Here is a 24,241-nt window from a genome sequence, read left to right as displayed (position 1 = left end):
CCGTGCAAATCTTTCGGTCGTTTTTTAACCCACTTCCCGTGATCCAATCGAGCTGACATTTTGCACACAGACTCGTTGTGCGTGACAATTTATTTTCGTGAAAATGTTTTTCCATAACTTTACACTTTTTAGGAAAAAATAAATTATATTTAATTACCAATTGCTTAATGGTGCAATGCAATCATCTGACCCATAGGTGGCAGCCATCTCAAGCCAGAGGACGAGAGGACTCTAGCCGCCACGCATATAAAGGATTTATAGTGAAAAACTTTGTTTTTACGGGTTAATTTTTTTGGTATTACCATCATATGGTGCAGCCTCGCTGGGTTAGTGGTTCATTAAAATTTAACGACACCGGAGGAATGACAAAGATGATGTGAGGGTCAAGTTTACCCTGGTCAGGATTTGAACTTGTGTTCTCACAGTTATGCGCACTCACGCTCAATCGACTCATATCCCAGCCATGGCATTTCAGCAGTCATTACAGCTGTATGTTCCAGAGGTGTGGACTCGAGTCATGTGACTTGGACTCGAGTCAGACTCGAGTCATGAATTTGATGACTTGCGACTCGACTTGGACTTGCATAACAATGACTTTGTCCCACCTATGAGATGTGGACTCGAGTCATGTGACTTGGACTCGAGTCAGACTCGAGTCATGAATTTGATGACTTGCGACTCGACTTGGACTTGCATAACAATGACTTTGTCCCACCTCTGGTATGTTCTATTCGCCTACGTGGACATGCACAGACTTTTACCAATCTACTCAAGGATGGGGACCCTCCCCAATCGACAAACCGTGTGGGTTACGTGCACTATACTTTTTCAGGCTCATCGTCAGCGCGGGTTCGTGTAGGCATGGAGCATAGAATATGTTCACATAGCCCAGTACAATGGATATTTCTCCACTGCCATCTGTTGCCAACCAGCTGAAGGCTCTAGCACCGGTTTCATGGATTTTGGTTGCCCACCCACGTAATATCCAAGTGCAAAATTCTACTTAAATTCCTCAATTTGCACATACAATCGTATAAACAATATTGTGAAAAGCCACACGCAAACCTTTCCTTTCCAAAGGAGACCCATACAATGTTTTAATCATCTTCATAGCTTATCTTAAGCCAGGGGTGTCTGGTGTAAATTAGTCCCATGATGGTTCTCAGTATGTTACGGTTGTCGACTAGCTTATACTCTGTGGAGGGATGCGGCCGTGGTGGAATGGTTAGCACAGTAGTGTTGCAATCCAGGTCAGCGGTTCCATCTTCTGGGGCGGAAATTGAAACAATTTGCAAGTTTTTATCAGTTTTATCGCCCAGCCTGTGTCTGTCCATCGTGGAAGAGTAGGCCAAACGCCCTTTAGAAGGGGCTCTCTAGAGATCAGGGCTGCACGTTCACCCGTTTACGGTGTTGCAGTGTGCTTACACCACTCATCATTACCTTGGCATTTTCAATTTTCGACGAATTGTCCTGGGTAGGTTTTCTTTTCGTGACCGCCATTGCAAAACAGCAGCCTCTATATGTAAATATATTTATAAAGGGAAGCGAGCAAAATAATTGACAATTAAGACGAATTACAACCGACCGGCAAGAAACGACGGTCAACGTGGATATACGGAAATACAGTACGGCAAACGTGCAACAGCTTTCAACGTGAAACTACCGTCAACGTTGGTCGCCGGACGAATTCAACCGGACGGAGACGACGCACAATCCTTGTCTAATTAAAATGGAAGAAGTAAAAACAAATCAATTAAAATAAATGCATCGCATCCATTCATTTAGACCGGACAGAGTGCACTGTACCGCGCCACGTTTTTAACAATTTCACGTGGCCGCTACCCGTGGGGGGCGGAGCGAATGGTGAACGAGAAGGAGGGGCTTAAATAGTAAGGGCGTGGCTTAGCGGCGATCTCAACCAATAGTAGCCAAGCAACTTTAACGCAACAGCCAATGAGATCGCGGATGTGACCGCGGGTGGGGTTGGGCCAGGGGGGGGGGGCGGAGCGAATAGGGGCGGGGGGCGGGCTTTAAAAAAAGTATTGTTTACGTTTCAAAGAAGATCTACCTCTTCCAGAAGATCACTACTTCTTCCGGAAGATCACTACCTCTTACAGAAGATCACTACCGACTTCCAGAAGACCTCTCTACCTTCTTCCGGAAGATTAATTTCCCCCTCCCCTCGTTGTTAGCAGAGCGGGAGGAGAGAGGAGGAAGGGGGGGGGCGGGGTAAGAGGGTGGAGGGGGAGACACAAAAAAACGCGCGACGCGGATTGAGTGATGACGAACACGAGGAGGAGGGGGTGGGGGGGGGTGGCCGTGTGGGGGGGGGGGGCTTGAGAGGGGGGAAGGCGTGGGGGGGGGGCGTGGCCATGGGGGGTGGTTATGGGCGTGGCCAAGATTGCCCCTCCCCCCCCCACACTTTCCCCTCAGTTTTATTTCACGCGTGCGAGTCCGCGATCGACTCGCTGTATCGTGCGTCTAAACACATTGATTGGCAAAAAAAGTATCTTCGTCTCTCCCCAACACGCCTCTCCCCCCTCTCCCCCGCCGCACAGAGAGTCGCTTAAGACAAGGTACTAATTACTATCTAATACAATTACAGTAAGGGTACAGCCGCTTGTTGTTTTACCTTGCGCCCTGTAGCGTAACGAAGCGTCTCGGGGCGCAGTTTTGTTTTTCATTTGTCACCTAGGGGTGGTGGGGGGGGTCCCCTAATGTCAGCTTGTCACTAGGGAAGAGGACACGGGGACAAGGAGATGGTGCTTGACGGCGTTCCAATGGGAGCAGCATCGCAGCGGAAGGGATCCCCCTGAGCCGCCGCAGAACAGACGGTCAGTGGTGTCCGCTCCCCGTCATCACCAGACCATTTGACATCATTCACGCCGTGTTCACAGATATAATAAGTTGCTACGGCTAAACTTGTGCTCGCTACCTCAAGGCGATGTCGTCAGTGTCTTGTTCTCCATTCATTGACCATTTGGAGGGTGACAGGCACCGCGCTTCGTTGTGCCAACGTGGCGAGCGCGGTGCGCGCTGATGGAGTTGAGGAAATTGAGGACGAATCGGTGGTGGTGGTGGTGATGGTGGTGGTCGTTGGTGGTGGTGGTTGTTGTTGGTGATGGTGGTTGATGATGGTGGTGGTTGGTGGTGATGGTGGTGATGGTTGTTGGTGATGGTGGTGGTTGGTGGTGATGGTGGTGGTTGTTGTTGGTGATGGTGGTGGTTGTTGGTGATGGTGGGTGGTGGTGGTGGTTGTTGGTGATGGTGGTGGTTGTTGTTGTTGATGGTGGTGGTTGTTGTTGGTGGTGATGGTGGTGGTTGATGGTGGTGGGTGGTGGTGGTTGTTGGTGATGGTGGTGGTGGTTGTTGGTGATGGTGGTGGTGGTTGTTGGTGATGGAGGTGGTTGTTGTAGGTGATGGTGGTGGTGGTTGTTGGTGGTGGTGGTTGGTGGTGGTTGTTGTTGGTGGTGGTGATGATGGTGGTTGTTGGTGGTGATGGTGGTGGTGGTTGGTGATGGTGGTTGGCTAGAAAATGTGTTTACGGTATTAATTTATCTTAATCATACAATTTATAGATGTCCATGGCTACTGTATTTAAACACCAGCTGTGCATGTGTGAACAATTGCATTTACCACCCTAGGTCGGCTTAAAAGTTACACAATTATCACTAAATTACCACTTCTTTAATTACACAAGCACCTGCTATCCACCGTACGGGACTTTTTTCCCCCTTTGACTATAAAAGTGTCTAACTTTCTTACCACTTACCAACAAGTGACAAGTACAGTGCATTAGCTCCCCGTGGTGTGACGATACCTTCACTTCCTTGTGCAGTTCTTGGGCGTGTTTCATTCATTGGGTTGGGTCTACAGAGAGGCATCTTGTAACAGCATCTCGGACACAACCGGTAATGAGACTTGGCCAATACAATTCCCTATTCCCACCGGCTAACATAATAATTATAATGGTAACCTTATCCAATGTGTTCTTTTGGTTTCAATGCCCCCCACGTAGGGTAATCAATGAAGTACACAGATACGTTCCTGCTTGGAATTGCACTCCGTCATTTTGGATCCGTCATACCAACGTAGTCAGACCACTGATGACCATTTGTGGGAACAGGCTCTCTAGTTGCACGATCAATTGAATGGTGCTTAAGATTGCCAGCTGTGCACGGCTCTTTTTACACGCTTTTATTTAACTCACTCTGTTGACGTATCCTCAAATATTGTAACTCGATTTTAACCCACTTCCCAATGTGGTATCGACTGCAAACTTGGTATACTTATGTCATGCTGATGACAATACTATATTCTATCATTACATCTATTTTTAAACATTCATTTTTATATGTTTCGGCTTGGGTTGAATTGTCCACGCTCAACTGACGTTGGCTGTAAATCACCACGGCCCCTTTACGTTGTGGCAAGCTTCGCGGCCACTTCCTGAAATCGTGCAGTTCTGCCATTACGAGTACGGTGCATTTCATAAAAGCGTGTTTAAAAAAAAGTATTTTTAAATATTACTTATTCTAGCATACGACGCCAGGAGCAGATGTTATTGTCAGCTCTTTGCGGCAGACAGGTCGGTAACGTTCTAGGCTTGGTCGATGGGTTTGCAAGTAGCCGACCCCTGTACAGTGCACGGTCTCACGCGCCCTACTTTGGTAATGAAATCCTCACTATATACTCACAAAAGCTCCCCTGTCACATCAGAACACTGCACTGTAGGCTTCCAAACACGACCACTGGCTTGAACACACTCTGCCGAAGACTTGCCAACACTGCTGTAGCATTAAAACACTTAGCTGTGTACATCGTGACACTCCGCTATGGTGTCAAAACAATTCACTGTGCTATTAAAAGTGTCCCCCTGTGGACTTGCTGTATGGAGGCGGTTCAGGCATTGCCATAGATTTCCCCATGAGGTCTTCTGACCCTGGTATTGCACTGAGAGACCGAAGGGAGAGAAAGAACACAACACAGATTCCAGAATAAACTAGCCGTAACGTGCAGAGACGTGAGCTGAGATATAAGCTCAGAATGGAAATTCAGGATCACAATCATCAGCGCTATACAATACTGTACTCGAATAATCATGCAAAGCAATCTTGATTTGAAGATTTCGTGACTGCAGGAATCCATACTCTTTGGTTCTTTGGGTAAAGTCACGTAGGTATAAAATAAATCACCTACATGACTTTACCAAAAGAAGCAAAGAGTATGCAAAGCAATGTTTAGAAAACCAATAAAATGTGCGTATAATGTATAACCACACGTTAGAAACCTTGATATTTTTGAGCAATTTAGGTTTGAAATGGAAGCATTAATTATATATTTAATATCTTCAAAGGCACTTTTGTATAATCAATAATAACCTGTGTAAGGAACGCCAGATTTAGAGGCTATGCTGATCAGAGCATTTTTTTCCTTGCATGTGTTTAGCACTGTCAATTTAATGATATAGTCAAATAGATGACTGCCCATGAACTTTATACAGCACAAGATAAATATCATCCTAGGCTCTCAAAACATTTACGGTCAATGTTTACCTCTGCATTGACTGCAGTATTGCAACAAGGCAATGCTTATGTTGATGTGCCTTTTACAACATCACCTCTACAGTGCAAGAAACTCATTCATGCTATTGACTTTCTATGCTATTGTTCCCAAGTCTTTCATCTGTCCAACAAAAGAGATGGCCTCCGATAAGAGAGGCCCATTAAACAGAGAAGGTGCCTGGTGTCAGTGGCTGCATGCTGACAGGCTTCGGGATAAATCATCTAATGTTGTTTCAATTAAAGACCCTTTTAAATATTCATTGCATTTGACATTTACTGTATTAAAACATTGAAGGAACACAATCAGAATGAAAGGCTAATTATAAAAGCAATTCGAATACATTTTTTTTTGCACATACACATGTCATTTATGAATGCTTAATATGTAGTATGTAATTATATTAATGTAATGCATATAATAGTGTATATGGCTATGGCACAATTACAAGCTTAACATCTATCCCCGGGGATCATCATGTTTCAGGTTTCTGACATGGCCCATGTTTTACATTCTCTTATATCCAATACAGCACTGCATTAGGTAATTACTGTTATATACATTACATGCATGTGGTGATTTGCAAGCCTGCGTGGAAGCCTGGGATATTGACTTAGGACTGGAGTTGCTAAATATCCATATACAGTAGACAATATTTCATTTTACTGTTGTTCAAAAATATACATTACATTATATGTGCATACAATACGTACTGTATATATAAAACGTTAGGGACTGTTCACTACATGTATTGTCTGCTATGTCGTGTTGCTGCTGGGAAGCTTTGCTGTAAACAATTAAATGATGATTAGCACAGTTGAATTGTCATTAAACAACAGTCAAGTAAAAAAAAAATCCACTTCAATTATACTTTAGTTTGAGATAAAATTCCATGCATTTTATATAGTTGCCATAAATCAGGGGCAATATATTTGTCACGTTTTTCATACTCTAACCATTCATATTCATGAATTAGCTACATTACTGTCAGTCATTTACATTGAAATTTTAATTGATTCATTTGCGGTTAGGTTTGTATTGAAAAGGTCGTCCAAACTGGTGGTATCAACATCATTAATATGTAAAGATAGTTTCATCTGCCACATCCCACATTTGCGAAAAACATGTCTGATTTTTGTCATATTCTGGTATTACCCTATCACTATATCATGGATGTGTAAATGGAGCAATACTCTTTAATATTATAATGAACCATTTAACTTATTTCAGAATAAAACCTTATTATTCTGCCACTCATCTCACATTTTAGGCTCTTATTACAATAGTGGGCGTTTATTGACATGTGTGGATACAGAATTGAGTCTGGCCATGGACGAAATAATGACTTTAGTACATGTGGAATATTCCTCCTATTTTTTTTATTCCAGATCACACAATGTGGACTGTGTAAGTAAATGTATATGAAGTTATTAATTTAATCGCATAAATACAGCTGACAGTCACTTCACACCCACGCTTAATCAGAATCATGATGATGTAATGCTTAAAGCCTAATTGAAGGCGTTTATCCAACTATGTGACGGCTTTATCTTGTTTCCATAAACCTCAATGACAAGGATATTGAAATACTGTCTGACTTATGCTGTCATCAAATACAAATAAGATAGTATTTGATTTGGCATTTCATATTGGCTTGCTCTAAATATAGGTAGTAAATATGATATAGAAATATAATTTATTTTGGCAACATTCTCCAACTGCTGTTTGAATTTACATCTCATTTGTGACCAAATAATGCATTTTTGTTTATCATATCACTTTATTAAAAAAAAAGGTTTTACTGGCTGGATTTCTGCCTGGATTACTGGCGTGCGGGAAAGTGCATGGTGATGATGTCACCGCATTCCACAGTGTTGAACCGGGTTCATGCATCACGCTCCCCACCCACCCTCTGATTTGGCCGTGTGTCCCACACAAATGCGTGGGATACACTATCTTGCTATCATATACTATATTAGAAAAAAGTTTGGTTGGGTGGAGGGTCAGATGGTCGGTTACATTCAAAGAGCATTCAGGCTGTTGGTATATATATAGATACAAACATATTTAAGAACCATCTGCAATGTGGTATTAAGAATATGTCAACATTTTTTCATTTCATGTTTAATTAGCAAGGTAAGACCTCAAGGGACCCTTGACCAAAATGATGAAAGCAAAATAAATAAAAGTACAGCAATGAAGAAATTAGAAATTAGAACAAATGTTGTACTTTATTTTTTGGTACGTGTGTAGTGGATTCAACTGAGTCGCAGACGTACTTCTTAGAGGCAACACATTCATTACACCAACATGTAATACACAAAGGGGTAGCTGCCCCTTTACCAGATTACAGCCTAGGGTGGTGGACCACCCGGCTAAACTACACTAACACACTGGGAGTTAACTACAATGGACCGGACCTCGGCTCGGGTACGGGTCCACCTGTTGGAGACTCTTCTTCGATATAGAACGTAGATCTTCAGATGATGGTAGCAATGCTGAACCCCGGTCCTTGTGGGGACCCCGCTTGTATGCTCCCGGGTCGTGGCCGGCCCCGCCCTTGGCCACGCCCACCTTTTAGAGAGTCCTGGCTCTCTCTCGACCCTTCCCGTTGGATCTTTCCCCCCCGGCCCGTAACCACTCCCTAGCCCCCACCTGGGGCCCCATGTAGACTTTACCGGTCACGTGCCTTTGGGGTCAACCAGAGTGCCATGGCCCAGGTTAACCTTGTCCCTTGGCTGACAGTCTTCCACTCCCTCCGGTAGGAGACAGCATTGCACGCCACGCGTGGTGCCACTGCGCTATCCCAGCGCTCACCAAGCCCTCACTAGGGCTAGTACTACACCCACCTACGGGGTGTCCGCGATGACGGTGCATCGCACGCCGTGCCTTGCTAGAGCCGGCATTGTTCGGTGACATTCACGATGTTGCTTCATACGTCATGTCCGTTATGCGAGTACATCGTACGCCGTGCCCCTCTAGGGCCGGCATCATACAGTGACATCCGCGATGTCACTACATCACCCCCCCCCCCCCCTTCGTAACACACAGCTGTCCTGGCTGTCAACTCCCCCTTAAAACGAACTAAGTGAGTAAGGCGATAAAAGAGTGAGTAAAAAAGTGATAAAACGCTATGTGTGCCTCAACAATAACAAGAACAATTACCAATTAAATACCCAAACTCACCTTTACAATAATCACCTTTTAAAACAGTCTGCCTCAGCAGCAGACCATACTTTCCCACCTGATGATGGACACTTGTGTTGCGCCCGAAACGTCGTGAGTTATTTTATTATATACCTACGTGACTTTACCGAAAGAACCTAAGAGGAATAATTACACTATTAACAAATGTACACAATCGATGGGGAAAAAGGGTGTAAGCTCCGAACAACAACATGCAAAAAAACCCCGAAAACACACGAACGCTCGGAATCCCCTCCATCACGCACACCTCCCACCTTCACGATTTAACAATGCCCGCAAGCACAATAATGGCTAGGTTCAGCCAATAGCCGATATGACCCAACGAGCGTGACAACCAACTGACAGTGTGGGAGCTTGTGTGCATGGGGATCACGAAAACCGAGTCTTTGAACGAGTCTGTGGCCGGGCCCCCAGGGGAGGTGGGCTCGCTCATCCTGGAGGTCCCGGGGGGAATGTGCAAATGTCCCGTCGAACCCGGCTCCTTACGAGGAGCGGTAGGCCGGGTCGACGGGTCCTCCTCTCCTGAACCCAGTGAAGATGGCGCAGGCGGATGCTTGGGGGACGTCAGGCGCACAGCACCTGAGGGCGGAATGAGATCACTCTCGGCTCGTCGAACACACCTGACACTTGCCCCCTGCGGTGTGGAGATGGCACGAACTCGCGCGGAGCGATGAATGGCTTAAGGCGGGAGGGATGTACAAATCAACTCTGCCGCCCCAAGCGGATGCTCACATCAACGGACCCTCTCCAGGGTTTGAACAATTTAGGCGATGTACCCACCGGTACCTGTGGACAGTGCAACCAGGCTCTGTGTCCAGGTACCCACTCATACGTAGAAGCACCGGAACCCCCTAAGCCGCTCATTGGCTAATTTGGTGCGATTTGGAATTTACCCTGGAAGCTTCCCGTTCCTCGGAAAGCTTTTGAAGAGTGAAGCGCACGGAGTCCGAAATTTGTCTTTCCGACAGATGCTGTCTTTCCGACAGACCTGTTCTTCACCTGAGGATGGCTGCTTGCGTTGTGGCCGAAATGTCGTGAGAATTATTTTATTATGTTTTATTTATATTATTTTATTATTTCCCTTCTACGTGACTTTACCGAAAGAACCAAGAAGAAGATTTATCCTTGTTGGGTGCGGCTTGTAATTGAACATCAATCGGGGGATTGTGTTCCCTTCCATACATAACAAAAACGGTGAGTAGCCGGTGGATGCGTGAGGGGCCATCTATATGCGGCCAGGACTCTGGGAATGCGTAGGTCCCAATCGAGTTGGGACTCACTAACCTGATGGCTTATCATAGAGGTTAGAGTCCTGTGCAGCCGCTCAACCATGCCATCCGTCTGCGGCTGTGGCGGTGACGTGCGTACATTCTTTGTTCCCAACAAATCGCAGACTTCACGCAACAATTTAAAAGAAAAATTATTTCCCTTATCAGTCAAAAGACGTTTGGGAGCACCCTTGTCCACCACATAACCATTGAGGAATGCCTCGGTGATCATCACTGCCGATTGGTTGGGGAGCGGCCAGGCCACGGGCCAGCGTGAAAAATACTCAACGCCCACAAGCAAATACTTATTCCCCCGAGGGGTAGTGGCAAATGGACCAAGGATGTCCAGAGCAACAAGTTCGTTTACGCGTGAAACCTGAATTGATTGTAACGGTGGACAACAGGGTCTCGCCGGCTGCTTCCGCCGCGCACACTGCACACATCCTTTGAGCAAATTAGCGACATCTTCAGCCATGGCAGGCCAAAAGAAGTCTAACTTGAGTGTGGCCAGCGTCTTTTGCACGCCTAGGTGCAAGAGGCCATGCTCCTCTAGGGCCGGCACCATACAGTGACATCCGCGATGTCACGACATGTGTATAGACAATTAGTTTCAAATAACATGTGTTTGCGATGTGGCATGTATGACAATCTTTAGAATGAATGTGTCCAGAATACCTCAACGTTTGCAGTATTCATACATGTGCAATTGTGTAACCTTCCCTGACATTGGCATTTGCTCTCACGTGTGCAGTCGTATCAACTGCTGTATGTCAATCACCTGTCCTTTGATAAGGGACATTTGCTACTTCCATAAAATTAGAAAGGTCATGAAGATGAGCGTAGTGCATGTATAATTAAATTATTTAACACTTTCATCGCAGCACATCCATCACATTTCATATAAGGAATTGCTTACGTATTGGGATAACTTGCTTTTCCCATTGCGCATTATGTTTTACATTATACTTTAAAATACACGAATATACAGTTTATCTTGTTCCCATCATTTTTTGAAAATCAAACTGTCCTAATAATGTTTTTATTAAATCAATAGATATACATAGACCGTTATTTCGTCTATACACGTTTCCTGTGGGCCATTCCCTAAAGAACACTGAACACATCATCTGTTGAAATAGATTTCTGGTAAACAAAAACATACAAGGCAAGAACAGGGAACATGGATCTAAAATCACTGAATGACCATCGCAATACAATCCATACAGCCATCCAGTAGAAAAATCGTGGAGAAAACACATTTCCCTTATATTGCATGCAGCTCTTTGCAACACAGAAGCCCCTTTCCGATGCCAATACTTATTCATTTGTCGTATTGGTGAGCCATTGGTTCCATTCGAGGTTCACACTTCATTGGTTAACTTTTCTATCGTGAGGTTAGTATTCATTGGCCCATACTTTACCTGGAGTATAGCCAATATACACACTGACCATTTTGATGATTATACTCTTAGTTCTTTCGGTAAAGTCACATAGGTAAAATTAATAAAAATAAAACAATAAAAATCACGACGTTTCGGAGGCAACACAAGCTTCCGTCTTCAGGTGAAACCGGTTTCACCTGAACTTAGAGTATGAATCCTTGCAGTCACGAAAGCTTCAAATCTAGACATTTTGATGATTGTTTTTTTACCCTTTTATCTGGCGACAAAATTGACACCTTTTTTACAAGGAGTCATGTTTGCATTGACCACAATACCTGCGGTCGGAATGCAAACAAAAAACATAACTCTGATAATGTATGCACTCTCCTTGAAATTGATTGGTCCACACCCGAGACAGCTTTCCTTAAAGCCTAGTCTCACATGGTGTTGGACCAGATGACGCCAAAAGGCGCACTGACCATTTTGTATTACAGGTAGGAGCAACAGTTCCACACTGCCCACCAGGGATTATTTGTCTGTCATGTCGTGCATAGCCACGCCCTCGATTTGTATTTCATAGAGCGCTTCGGGTGGGCTCAGCACCGCGTGACGCGCCGCCCCACTCAGCTTGCACCGCGTGACACGGATCGTACGAATACGCTGTCCAACCAAGTTCCTACCTGCCCACTCCGAAGGAACGTGTTTGATCCATGGCCATCGCTTTCATGAGTACAGCTTTCCGATGTTGATTTCTATTGTCACGGTTGCGCGTTTGTTGGGAGAGCTGTAGTGTTTTGTCGAATTGTCATTTCCAGCCAGTGCTTGTCTTTGAACTATACTCTTAGGTTTTTTTGGTAAAGTCACGTAAGTAAAAAAATAATATAAAAAAATGAAAATAATAATTAAATCACGACGTTTCAGAGGCAACACAAGTGTCCGTCTTCAGGTGGGACCGTCACAGCCAAATTGACTATCAAGTGAAGACGGAGACTTGTGTTGCCTCCGAAACGTCGTGATTTAATTTAGTTATTTTCATTTTTTTTTACCTACGTGACTTTACCGAAAAAACCTAAGAGTATGAATCCTTGCAGTCACGAAAGCTTCAAATCTAGAATTGTCTTTGAACTCTTTGGAGATCAGCAACAGTGATTCACCTTAAATACCCCACGCCAAAGTGTTTATATTGTTGACCCTGCAAACGCATTGATTTGGATAAAGCCTTCAAAATATTTATTTACACTGGAGGAATCCATGTGCTATAAAGCTATTTTTCACAGACGTTCAGTAGGGACTGGTAAGAATGTTACAACAGATAGTACAAGGAAGGTTAACAAATCACCCAGAGACATAAATCAAACTAAACCATCCTCACCCTACCAGGCAAAGCCCACTGAGGCATTACTTTATTTTTCAGAAGTGACCTGGCCACCAATGATAGCTCAACAAAGTGGCCTATTATGTGGACATTTTTGCTTGAATTTACTTTTACAATTCAGACCGAAGAGTTACATTGTCATCAACTTGTACATACTATTAGATTTCAGTTCGTTGACACATTTTCAATGATTGTTTTTATTTACCCCTTTGGCAGTTAGGTAAGATGTATGGCATAGCTCAGGAGCGAAGATTAATTACAGTGATTAGGTTTCCTCTGGTAATTGATCGGTGCACTTTGCAGCTATATGGCACTTGTCATGTTATATTGTTTGCACACAGTTTAAGCCTATTTAACGCTTTAAACGCCTATGATTGTATTTTAAGTTAAAACTTTGAAGGGCAGTTTCAAAATGATCATCAATAAATTGTGCAGTGCTTCAGATACCATTTAACATAGTTGAATATGCCTTTGACCAAACTGCGCCAAATCACATCAGATCTTGGAAGCTAAGCAGAGTTTAGCCTGTATATTGCTCATATACAATGAAGAAACAGGTGTTGTCAACAGGGGACCGTTCAACAAAATTCATCTTTGTCCTGTTTTAGGCTGCAGCTTGCACCAATGTCCACCAATGTGTGGAGGGCCTCATTCGGCAATGGATCAATAAAAAGGGACATTATATTTCACTAGCTTTTTTGCCCTTCCAAGGACGGGTGGAAATTGCAGTAAATTTGTAATATTCAATAGAAAAATTGTTCAGCTCATGATTATTAATGAGGGGAGGGGTGCGGCATGTGGAGTGCGCGACCTTGTGCGTTAGTGTAAATTTCTACGCGGGCATGAATATTAATGAAGGGAGGGGAAGGCTCTTGCAGTGACGTCACGCACGGATGTAGCACTGTGCTGCGTACACTTTCTTTAAAGAAACGTCATATTTGAAGCGGCTTTACATAATACATTTTTTTATTGAACTCGACCTGCGTTAGTGTAAAAATCCACCCACTCATGAATATTAATGAGGGGGGTGGGCCTCATGTGGAGTGACGTCACATGGGGGGGGCCTAATGTGGAGTGACGTCACACGCGGGACGGACAGACATTTCTGGGTGATTATAGTAGGTAATTAATTTTTTTTTTAAATCAATAACTGATATGTGCAGGAACAAAAGCAGTTTTATTTTGCATGTCTGCAATATTTTAACAAAGACAAATGCCGTTTAAAAAAGCATTGCCATATTTAATGTTGCTGGAATAAATATGGTTGTAAGGAGATCAAGTGGACATACTGGAGTGTAAAATGTCCAAGTGGTTCTGGCATTGTAGTCTAAAAAGAACAAACTGTCCTTTTATTAAATATAGTAATCAGCTAATAAATACATGCTTTTGAGGGAGGGCTTATACATTAATAATAATAAAAATGAATTTCGAAATGTCTCTTGAATCACAAGACTATATTTTATGAAGATCGTGTATTGGAATGTTTGTCCATTTAACCGTTATAGTGAATGTATGACGGAGGAAATGGTACTTGGAGAACACTGGAAGGTCTGTACAGATGGCTTTGCAAACCACTCGCTAAATGGGTGGTGATATGGCTTTCCGGCAGCACGTTTTGCCACTTGTGGCAAAGGTTCACGGTTCCAATCCGTCGGCTGCCTTGATTATTACTGCGAGTGTATTAACTGCAAATATACACGCCATTTGCTTCATAGTGGATGTTAAAGATCCTGTGATGTCATTTGCAAGAGGAGGCCATTGCGTACCGCTGTCACGGTACAAATTTTAAAAATGACTGGCGGATTATAGCATCCCCCCCCTCCCCCGACTGCAAAAAAACTTTGTAGGGTCTCGACTCGGTGACGCTTCTTAGGTAAACAAGTCGAATAATATAATAAAACTGCCGCCATCTGGCCATTTTGTAGCACAGTGCGTTTTGATGCCCCAAAAATTTGAATTATCCGCAAACCTTTGCTTTGAAAGCACTGGATTAGAAGTGTGCGTTACAATTATGTCGTGGACAGATGGTCATATATTTAATTTGTAATGTTTCCAAGTTGATGTTCTTTTATATCCATCCACAGTATATGTTCGATATATATGTCCCTAAAATATTTGCTGGAATTTATGGGATGCCAAAAATTGCTTTCTTGTGCATGGAATAGGTTCCTTAGAATTGATTTAACACGTAGGCTTTCGCGACCAATGTTGTCCATAATCAAGGTGATGCACTTATGTGGTGAACTCTGTTTACTTCTTTGAGCTGATGTGCCAGGGACTTATCATTTGATAGTCTGTCTGAATTACAGTTCATGTATGCATGTTTTCCTCAATCAGGTTATAAGCCTAAGCTTTATTGTCATAGATGTATAATGAAATCTTCATACATATATTTAATTTACCGTCCTTTGGTAATCCGCTGATGGATGAAGGTCATTGGAGTTGTTTTATCACTATGTTGGTCAGTGCCTTTTTCGTAAAATATCTAAATAGCTCAGTGGGCCTTACCTGGTCAAATAAATATACATTTAGAAATGGTCGGTGGGGGCAGGATCGGTTCAGATCGCTTCTTTAAAATAACTAATTGCTCATTTGGCTTTACTTGGTTAAATGAAACATTTCGATTTGAAGCGTTCGTGACTGCAGGGATTCAAATTTCAAAATTTCTTGCCGTGGTTTTCACACCTGATGATGATTGCTTGTGTTGCAATCGAAACGTGAGAATTTTATTGTTTTATTTTTATTATTTTATTATTTCCCTTCTACGTGACTTTACCAAAAGAACCAATAATGTAAATCAAACATTGTTTAGTTTAGATGTATTTTTTTTTTGTGATTAGCTTAATTTTTCTATACTTTTCACTCTTTTAGTCTTTTTTTAATTGTCATTTTGTGTAAGTTTCTGACCCGCCCCTAGTGGACATTTCTGAAAAAAGAGCTTCATAGCTCATCGGATTTCTCCACGATGAAGAAAGATTCTGATGTACCTCTCGCCACTGATTTTCGCCATGGCTGGTATTCAGACTTGGACCGCAGGGTTCAAAACGCAGTGGATGAACTACTGCACAACCATAGAGATGCTTACATTTGGGACAGAAATGTGTGACCAAGATAAGTCTTATTGTTCATTGCCTTGCTGAAAACATCTCTTGTGTTGTGAGTAGCTGAATATGAGTAGTAGAGATAGTGCAAGTTAAATTATGATAGCACTTGTAAGAGCCCGTTAACAAGAACTGCATTAGTATTGTAATTGGTGCAGCAGAGATGCTTTGAGTGCACATCTGGCAAGGCTATGCCTTTAAATACGCAGCTGTTGTACATAGCATGCAACAATGATCATAAATGTACCTTCACATTTTATTTTTCTATTATTTAAAGTTAAAACATTTAAGTTTATACACAATCGTTATCCTGTATCACATTTTGTGACCCCTGAATCACAATGCCGTGAACATTATTTCTATATATATCACCAAGTTAATTGCATTGTACAGGTGTTTCAGATTTGTCTTGTTTGGAGTACATTATGCTTGATCTTTTTGGTGTGATGAGTGGTATTGCCCCCAGTTGCCATTACCCCTACTCTGGCCACTGTGGTATATTCCAGGCTGCAGTGTCGATGTGAATGGGTTTTGCCTGCTATAGTCAAGAGCTGCAATGAAAGCCTAATTGTAAATGCTATAATCAGCTGTTTGTCATTTACGGTTCATGTTGATTTAAAAAAACGGTGTTTTGCCTGGAGACATTTATTTTATGCTGGGTATGTATAACAATGTTTCGTAATATTGCTCTTGCAATTCAGAAGGACTTATTTCTGTATTGTCTCTATGACATTGATCAACATTGCTGAATGTATTGCAGTAATGACTTGCTTCATGCGCCGGATGTTTTTTTTCTTCTTCACTTTTTGGTGAAAATGTGCCGCTATATCTGTCAGGACCGATGGGTGAAAACATCCTCAAAATTACATCAATCAAGCCCTTAAATGTGTAGGTATACTTGTGTATCAAATGTTAACCTTATTCAACATTTCTATTCGTATACATTTACAATTTTAGTGTTTTTATTCGTTAATATTTACTTTATAGAGTGCGCATACGAGGCTTTGGGTTTATTCTTAGATTTCACGTGCAGACAAGGACTGTGTCCACAACGTTGCTGGGTTGTTAATGTTTGCTCCGGTTTCTGCAGCCCGTTTCGGTGCCTGTCCCGCCACTGCGTGTGAGTGTGTGGTGATTGGTGGGGGGGGGGGAGAGATATAATCCCGTGTACAGTGTCGTTACCCGAGCCACACAATATAGCAAGGTGAAGCAGTAACTAGAGCGCAGTAGGGCTCTGCATGGCCATTGCCATGCATAGTAGTTAAACGCGTTGTAAACACGCAGCCTTGGTGGGAGCTGCTTTTCTGCCGTCCGTTCTAATCACGTAAAAAGAGCAACTCGGAAGAGTTGCTGCAATTCTTGACCTGTCCACTTCATAGGTCGTAGCAGCACTGTCTCGTGATTTATAGTGCAAAAAAAAGCCCGAATATTGGACCGGTATTTTGACATGTGCAGCATTGAGATCTGTCCATAATAAAGGTTTTATGGGTGAGGTCGCGTAGATATATGTCATTAACCAACCACCCTACTCGACACAGCGAATTCATCAGGTTTGTCACGTAAACTAAACGTAGCAATTAGTTACTACTTCAGTTCACCGAAAGCCTGTGTCTTAAACCAAGATCTGTGTTGGAATTAGTGTGTGAATGCACGCTACAGTTAATCATTGTCAGCCAATATCTGTCTATTGCTCGATGATGGCCTTCCAAAGCAGGTTGCTATCGCGCTCTTGGTCTTGTGATGTGCACACGAGCTCATTTCATTGCTCCGTCTCCAAAGTGAATATCCCCTCCAGCATGTTTCCTCCTTTGCTTGGCACTTCCTCATGAGTCTCGAAGACCGGCCATCATCTCTTCCAGTGATGTGTCCTGCTTAAGCCCACTTTTCTTACCGGTCAAAACGTTCCATAAAATACCTGCTCGTCTTTTTATCGTTCAGTGTTATTCTGTGCATGCATCTCTCCATGCTTCTTTACGCAATTTTTAATATCCCCCCCAACCTCCCCGCTATTTTAATTGTCATGCGATTCATGTGATATTAGGTCATATATATTGATTAAATTATTCCTCTTTTGCTCAATAATATTACTTTCCGTAATGTACAGTCGTTCAGGTTTTCAATTAGCACTCCAACCTGAGCAGGTTCACCTCCATTATGAATTATACAATATTCTGCAACTCCCTCGCAAAGGTCATACATCGCAGGAATTAATTAGCATTTCAAATAAAAAAGAGGAAGTTCAAAATGTCAAGTGAAGAAGCAAACAGCGTAAAATGGGAAATATTTCAGACCGGTTGTCATAACTGTGGAGACCATCAAAGAAGCAGGGTTATTTGTAACACAAATGGCTGAATTAGAAACTGTTGACACAGAAATGAAATTTAGTGGCTCAATCATGGAATACTTTCTCAATCTTCTATTCAAAAAGGGTGACAAAGCTTACTCAAAGAAATACACTTTCTCTGGCTTCCATATTTACGTGCTTTGAAAAAAGGGCCTTTCTCTGGACTTGTCACCTATTATGTTTTTTTATTTTCATGGCATCGTTATGTTTACGAAGGTGAGGTCTTTTTTGGTTATTTGTGCATCACTGCCAATGTAGCATCACAAAATCATTTCAATTACAAACCCATTAGCTTCTTAGCGCACGTACATATATCATTCACAAAGATTTCGAGAACAGCGTAGAGGAACATTTTGAGGCCAACCAAGCAAATTAGTAAGCTAGAATTCAGAAAGGTTTCTCTGCTATTGGCCACATATCAATCGGATTGATAGTGAAAAGTGCAGTAAGTATATGGATATATTGGTGATACAATATAGTAGAAAAGTTTACTCTGACAAAAAAGGAATTTTACATGAAAGTAGATTGCTAGATTATATTTTTAAGAAAATGTAAGATTTGTAAGACGATTTTCTAGTACTATAGGAACAGACTTGAGGTACGGCGTGTGTTACATTATATCCACTAGTCACATGGTTCCTTGTCTTTGCACAGCAGTTGTGTTGCTCATGGCAAAGGATCTTGCTGAGCCAATGTTATAACACAGGGGTGATGCTTCATTCATTCATGTGTCGTAACACAGGTATGCACATTAATTGAATAGTTATGTGTCCTGTGTGGGCAGGTTTGACTTGTTTATGCGATGAATGCATCTGTCTTCCTTTCTCCTCACACACACCAATAACACAAAATAATCACGTGAATTGTGTTGTTAATGAGCCACGTTTATTTTAACATTGGCTGTTTATACATTTTTTTTATATAGCGTCATTATGCAGACTGCAGCTCACAACACTACACAATCCTCAAAACACGGAGGTGCATATAAATTCGGATGTCTTCAGGCAATTAATGAGTGCTTATATGTGTGGGAGGAAATCGGAGCACCCGGGGAAAACCCATACACGTGAGGAGGCAACACTTTTCCATCCAGATGGGACAGATGAAGATTATTCATAATAAAGGTTTTTGGGTTAGATCACGTAAGTATAAATGTGTCGTAATCCTCAACCACCCGACACAGCCAATTAGTAAGGGATTTATCACGTAAACAAAATGCCAAATAGTTACTAGTTCAGCCCACGGTGTGTTGGAGAGTAAATCCACAACATTTACAATTTGAATACGACGTTTCGCTGGTAATTACAACCAGCATCATGGGGCGATTTGCCAGAATAGTGAAGCCCTCCACCTGCTCCTAGTCTTAAATAGAGCAGGACGACGTCATCACTGAACCCAATCAGGTGCAGAGATCCAACACACCGGTAGGCTGAAATAGTAATTAATTGGTGTTTTGTTAACGTGACAAATCCCTTACTAATTGGCTGTCGGGTGGTGGAGGGTTACGACACATATTTATGCTTACGCGATCTAACCCAAAAACCTTTATTATGAATAATATTGGTCGCGAAAGCCTACGTGTTAAACGGATGGAGATTAGTTCATGATTGCTGCACCTCTTTCTCCTGGCAAGCCAGGGTATGGTACCTCGACACCTATGGGATGGGAGATACACAACATCTGTGTGATCCACCAACTGTCGCATCCACAGTGCTCAATCACAGGTGGAAGCTACCACCGCGTAAACTTGTTTTTGTTTGGCGTGAAATTTGTATGGAAGATACAGTGCAATTTGTATTTATGTAACGTCTACATATAGCCATATCTCAAGACACTCTACAAGAAACAGTGAGATCTGGGCTACATGTCGATGGTTCTATATATTTATTCTAAAGAAGAAGCAGTCAGTCATAGGCAAAAGAGAAGAGGAAGGTTCTTGAGCCTGGACTTGAACAGGGGAAGGGAGTTATCAGTACGGATGGCTGGGGGAGGCAGTTTCATATTGTGGGGGCAGCAGAAGAGAATTCGCGCCCTTCCACCAAGTGGAGGTGATTTAATTATATTTGTAGCTCAGTTTTCGCTTTTAAATATCCATGTGGCTTAGTGCATTTGAATTACACTATGTAACACGATTTTTGTCCCTGGGTAGTAAGTGTTATTCTTTAATTGATTATGCCTAAAAGTATAGAAAATGGCTATTCCCACAAACTTTGCTTTTGTGACCAGGACTATGTGAAGGAATGACACACATGCACACGTTTTTTCATTGAAAATAGGTACATTTCTAAATATCACTGTCCTGGTCACAAAAGCAAAGTTTGTGGGGAATGATAGCCATTTTCTGTACTTTTTAGGCATAAGCAATTAGGAAATAACACTTACTACCCAGGAACAATTTTTTTTTGTTACAAATGTTATGCATACCCTGGCTATTATTATAGTCAAAGCCAAATGAATTGCGTTTAAATGCAAGATATTCCAAATGATGAAATCTAGTGGTATTACAAAATATTTTTTCTATTAAATTATATCAAAATCTAATTCATTTCTAAAACGTTGAAGCTAAAAAGCATCTTGAATAATTTTGTCCCTCATTTGTACTAAAAAAACTCTGAAGTAAAAAATATATTTAGATTTAAAGCTTTCGTGACTGCAGGGATTCATATTCTTGGTTCTTTTGGTAAAGTCACGTAGAAGGGAAATAAAAAAATAAAAAAATATATAAAATAATAAAATTCTCGCGACGTTTCGACTGCAACACAAGCAATCATCATCAGGTGATGAATATTGCAAGAGTATAAAAAAATATATTTATTCAACATCACCAGTAATTGGACACTGTCAAGTTTGATACAGAACGAGTGCTTTTTATATTCTTTGGGTCTTTGAGTAAAGTCATGTAGATAGGTACAAATTAATAAAAATAATTAATATAACTAAAAACTACAACGTTTCGATCACAACACAAGCGATCATCATCAGGAGGAAAGAGGGGGGGGGGAAATCCGCTGAATGCACACTGTTTATACCTAGCTACGTGACTTTACCGAAAGACCCAAAGAATATGAATTCCTGCAGTCACGAAAGCTTTAAGTCAAAATTTGATTGCCTTTTATTTTCAGTTGAATGCTAGGCATAGTCTGTGTTTACAATTCGTCACAAAACTCTGCACAGTAGGTAGTTGTTGCTAACCAATTTAACACCAACGTGGACTAATGCTCACTGTTTAGTTGTGCAAATTTGTGACAAAGGCCGACGTTTGTTTGGTATTTCAGTAAAATCCTACTGTGCTAAATTGGTGTGATCCACTTAACAAATATAATCACAGCAAATTCACATCTAGGAACATTTAACCGTAGCAGTATGTAAGTCTCTTTTTTGCATCCATGCAAAATGTGTGTTTTTTTAATGTCTCATTCATCAAGTATTGATATTTAATACTCAGATATGTGGTGCTAATAACACAAATCTGTCACAGCATAACAACGTGCCATGAAACATAATAAGCTGGGCAAGATGGGACTTTAACTGAAGTCAATTTAAAATGTCCCTGATTAAGATGGACAACCATATGATGCAATATATAATATCTACATGCCAAGTCTTGCCCTGTGGCAGTCTGGTCTAGAGGGAGGGATCCATCCCAGCTTATGAAATGGCTTGTAAGCATTGAGAAAGGAACAAATGCTGATTCAGTATGTGCAGTTAATAGTTAATATTTTACGATAAAGCGAGCAAAGGACCGTATGATTACATTGCGAAGCTGTGTTGTGGGATCATTTCTGGATACCAAAAACTTCGAGCTCGCATTTTTGTTCGACAAGGTCGCCCGAGTGCTAAGGTTAGATTCAAAAGCCAAGAATCCCGAATCCCACAGGCAGGAGCACTAACCATGAAGCCACCATAGCAGTTTGATATATTACATACCACCACAGTATATGTGCACTGTAACAAAAAAGGACTCACTTATGTTGTGTGGACAGCACACAACATAAGTGAGCACTGAGGTCACGTACATTATATTCCTATTTCCTTTTCACACCAACCCACACTGACCAGCGTGGTGGAGTGTGGTCAACAACCCCTATGGCGGACATGGCATAGGGGGAGGCATTCATTCAGCCATGACTTGACAAAGGGCTGTATAGTAGTGAATCAGAATCAGAATATGTATTTATACTAGAGGAATCCGATGAGCTATAAAGCTCTTTTTCACAGATGTTCAGTAGGGGGCGGGTAAGAACGTTACAACAACAAACAATTCAAACTATGATAGTAGTGGAGCGTACAAGAAAGGTAAACAAATTACCCAAACACATACAGATAAAACGAAACCATCCCCATCCTACCAGGCAAAGCCCACTGAGGGATGAACTTATTCTTCATAAGCGACCTGGCCGCAAATGATAGCTCAACAAAGTGTTATTAGTATGCCTACGTATTTCCATGAATATATAGTTAGAGTTATTAATTGCATGCTATGGTGCTAGTAAGTACTTGTTGAGACTTGCACTGAAGAATGAATTGATAAAACACATTTTGGTTTTAATTTAGTTGCAAATTATTTCGTCCACTAATTAAGTGCACGCGTGTGACACGCTCAATATTTTTGATAAAGTCGATCACATCTGAGCATGCCTGAATCGTGTAGGATGTCCAAACTAATCAAACACTTTCTAATGGAAAAGCTGTGGTAATATCCAATCGGAATGAAATTTGCTGTGGTCAGCTCTCACCATTATGTGATGATATGTGACAGGTAGTTATAGGTGTAATAAGAGCCTATGTCCGGCTCACGTGGTGATCGGCTCTGCCGGTCCTGCTTTACAGCCAATGGGGGGAGAGCCTGGGAGCATGGCCCTGGCGTGATCGAGGGGTGCCAGCTAGGGTGATTGGTTCTGCTGGTTTTGGCCTCAGCCAATGGGAAGAAAAGTCAGGGGCGTGGTCCCGGGAATTGATGGGGAATCTAGAAGATTCGGCGCAGGCTACCAAGGATTGGCTGGAGCGTACCACGTGACCCAGGCATTAAATAAGGGGAGAGATGAACGACACGGGGTCAGACGAAGAACGAAGGAAGAGAGGGGCCACGCCAGAGCGGGGCTCCGAGTGCCACGTGGCGGTGCGTCTCTTGTGGTCTGTCTGCCCACTTCCCGTTGCCTGCCAGCAGCGGGGAGTACTTGTGAACTGGAATAAATAAAAGGACCGATTCCACAAGTCGTCTCCAAGAGTATTATTACATAGGTATTGTGCCAAGGGCATCATTATTAGTCATGCTTGTATGGAAATATTAACAACAATAGTTTACAGCCCTTTTAAATCATCTCGTGGATGAAGGCTTTCCCACTCTGTATCAGACATTAGCACCTCTGATTCACACGGTTGGCTATGTACGTTGTGAAAGAAGTTCAACATACATGCACACATACAGACATGGTTGTTGTTTGACCATATTTCACCATGCTAATCAGCGTAGCTTTTGAAGGCGGGCATGAAGGCCCAGGACCAGTTCAGATATCATTCACCTCTGATGTTTGCCATGCCCAAAAAGCAAATTCGATTTGCCGGGTTCATTGTGCAGAGCATTAGCCACTGTGCCACTGTCCTCACCGCATTTAAATCGTCATGATTACCAGCCTTGATCAATCCCCTGTGGGATGAGAGCTTCTGCACGTTGTCTTTGCCTTGCGATGCCACACTCCGTGTCACACAAGCACGTGATCCAATCTTGTTTCTTCATCTCCGTGGTGATTATCCTCTTGGGCGTGTTCCCTCTATTGGCTGCCAGGCCATCTCCAGTCTCGTCTGCCAGCGACCTTCCCTCATATCAATGTGTCCTGTCCAAGCCTGTTTTTTTTTAGAGTCAATACGTCTATAATTTCCAACTCAATCAAAATGTAGACTGCTATATACTCTAGGTTATTAATATTGATCAATCAAATGTTCAAACAACTGTAAATGGATGACTGGGAACTTACTATAAACGTGCATGTTTATCGAACTTT

General features: G+C 42.3%; 2 protein-coding genes across 5 annotated transcripts in view; one reads left to right on the top strand and one right to left on the bottom strand.

The window, feature by feature from the left end:
• Positions 1-1,851, bottom strand: part of LOC144717861 (uncharacterized) — a 35,872-nt gene extending 34,021 nt beyond the window's left edge. Inside the window, exons 1-2 of the mRNA XM_078593584.1 lie at positions 1,664-1,851; positions 1,441-1,516 (exon numbers count right to left, since the gene is read on the bottom strand). Coding sequence (XP_078449710.1) covers positions 1,441-1,500 — 60 coding nt within the window. The 5' untranslated portion in view covers positions 1,501-1,516; positions 1,664-1,851. The remainder of the gene's footprint in view (positions 1-1,440; positions 1,517-1,663) is intronic.
• A 568-nt stretch (positions 1,852-2,419) lies between these two features.
• LOC144717860 (oxidation resistance protein 1-like) overlaps positions 2,420-24,241 on the top strand; it is a 117,322-nt gene continuing 95,500 nt past the window's right edge. Inside the window, exons 1-2 of one of the 4 annotated variants that reach the window (XM_078593579.1) lie at positions 2,420-2,576; positions 2,736-2,834. The gene's annotated coding sequence lies outside the window, so the exon portion shown is untranslated. Of the gene's footprint in view, positions 2,835-24,241 lie in introns of all 4 variants that reach the window. The other 3 variants (XM_078593581.1, XM_078593578.1, XM_078593582.1) reach the window with 3 other exon arrangements.

This window comes from Lampetra planeri, chromosome 4 (genome assembly GCF_965212315.1).
Source record: "Lampetra planeri chromosome 4, kcLamPlan1.2.h2, whole genome shotgun sequence".
In the NCBI taxonomy this organism is placed as follows: Eukaryota; Metazoa; Chordata; class Hyperoartia; order Petromyzontiformes; family Petromyzontidae; genus Lampetra; species Lampetra planeri.
This window is presented reverse-complemented; position numbering and strand designations above follow the sequence as displayed.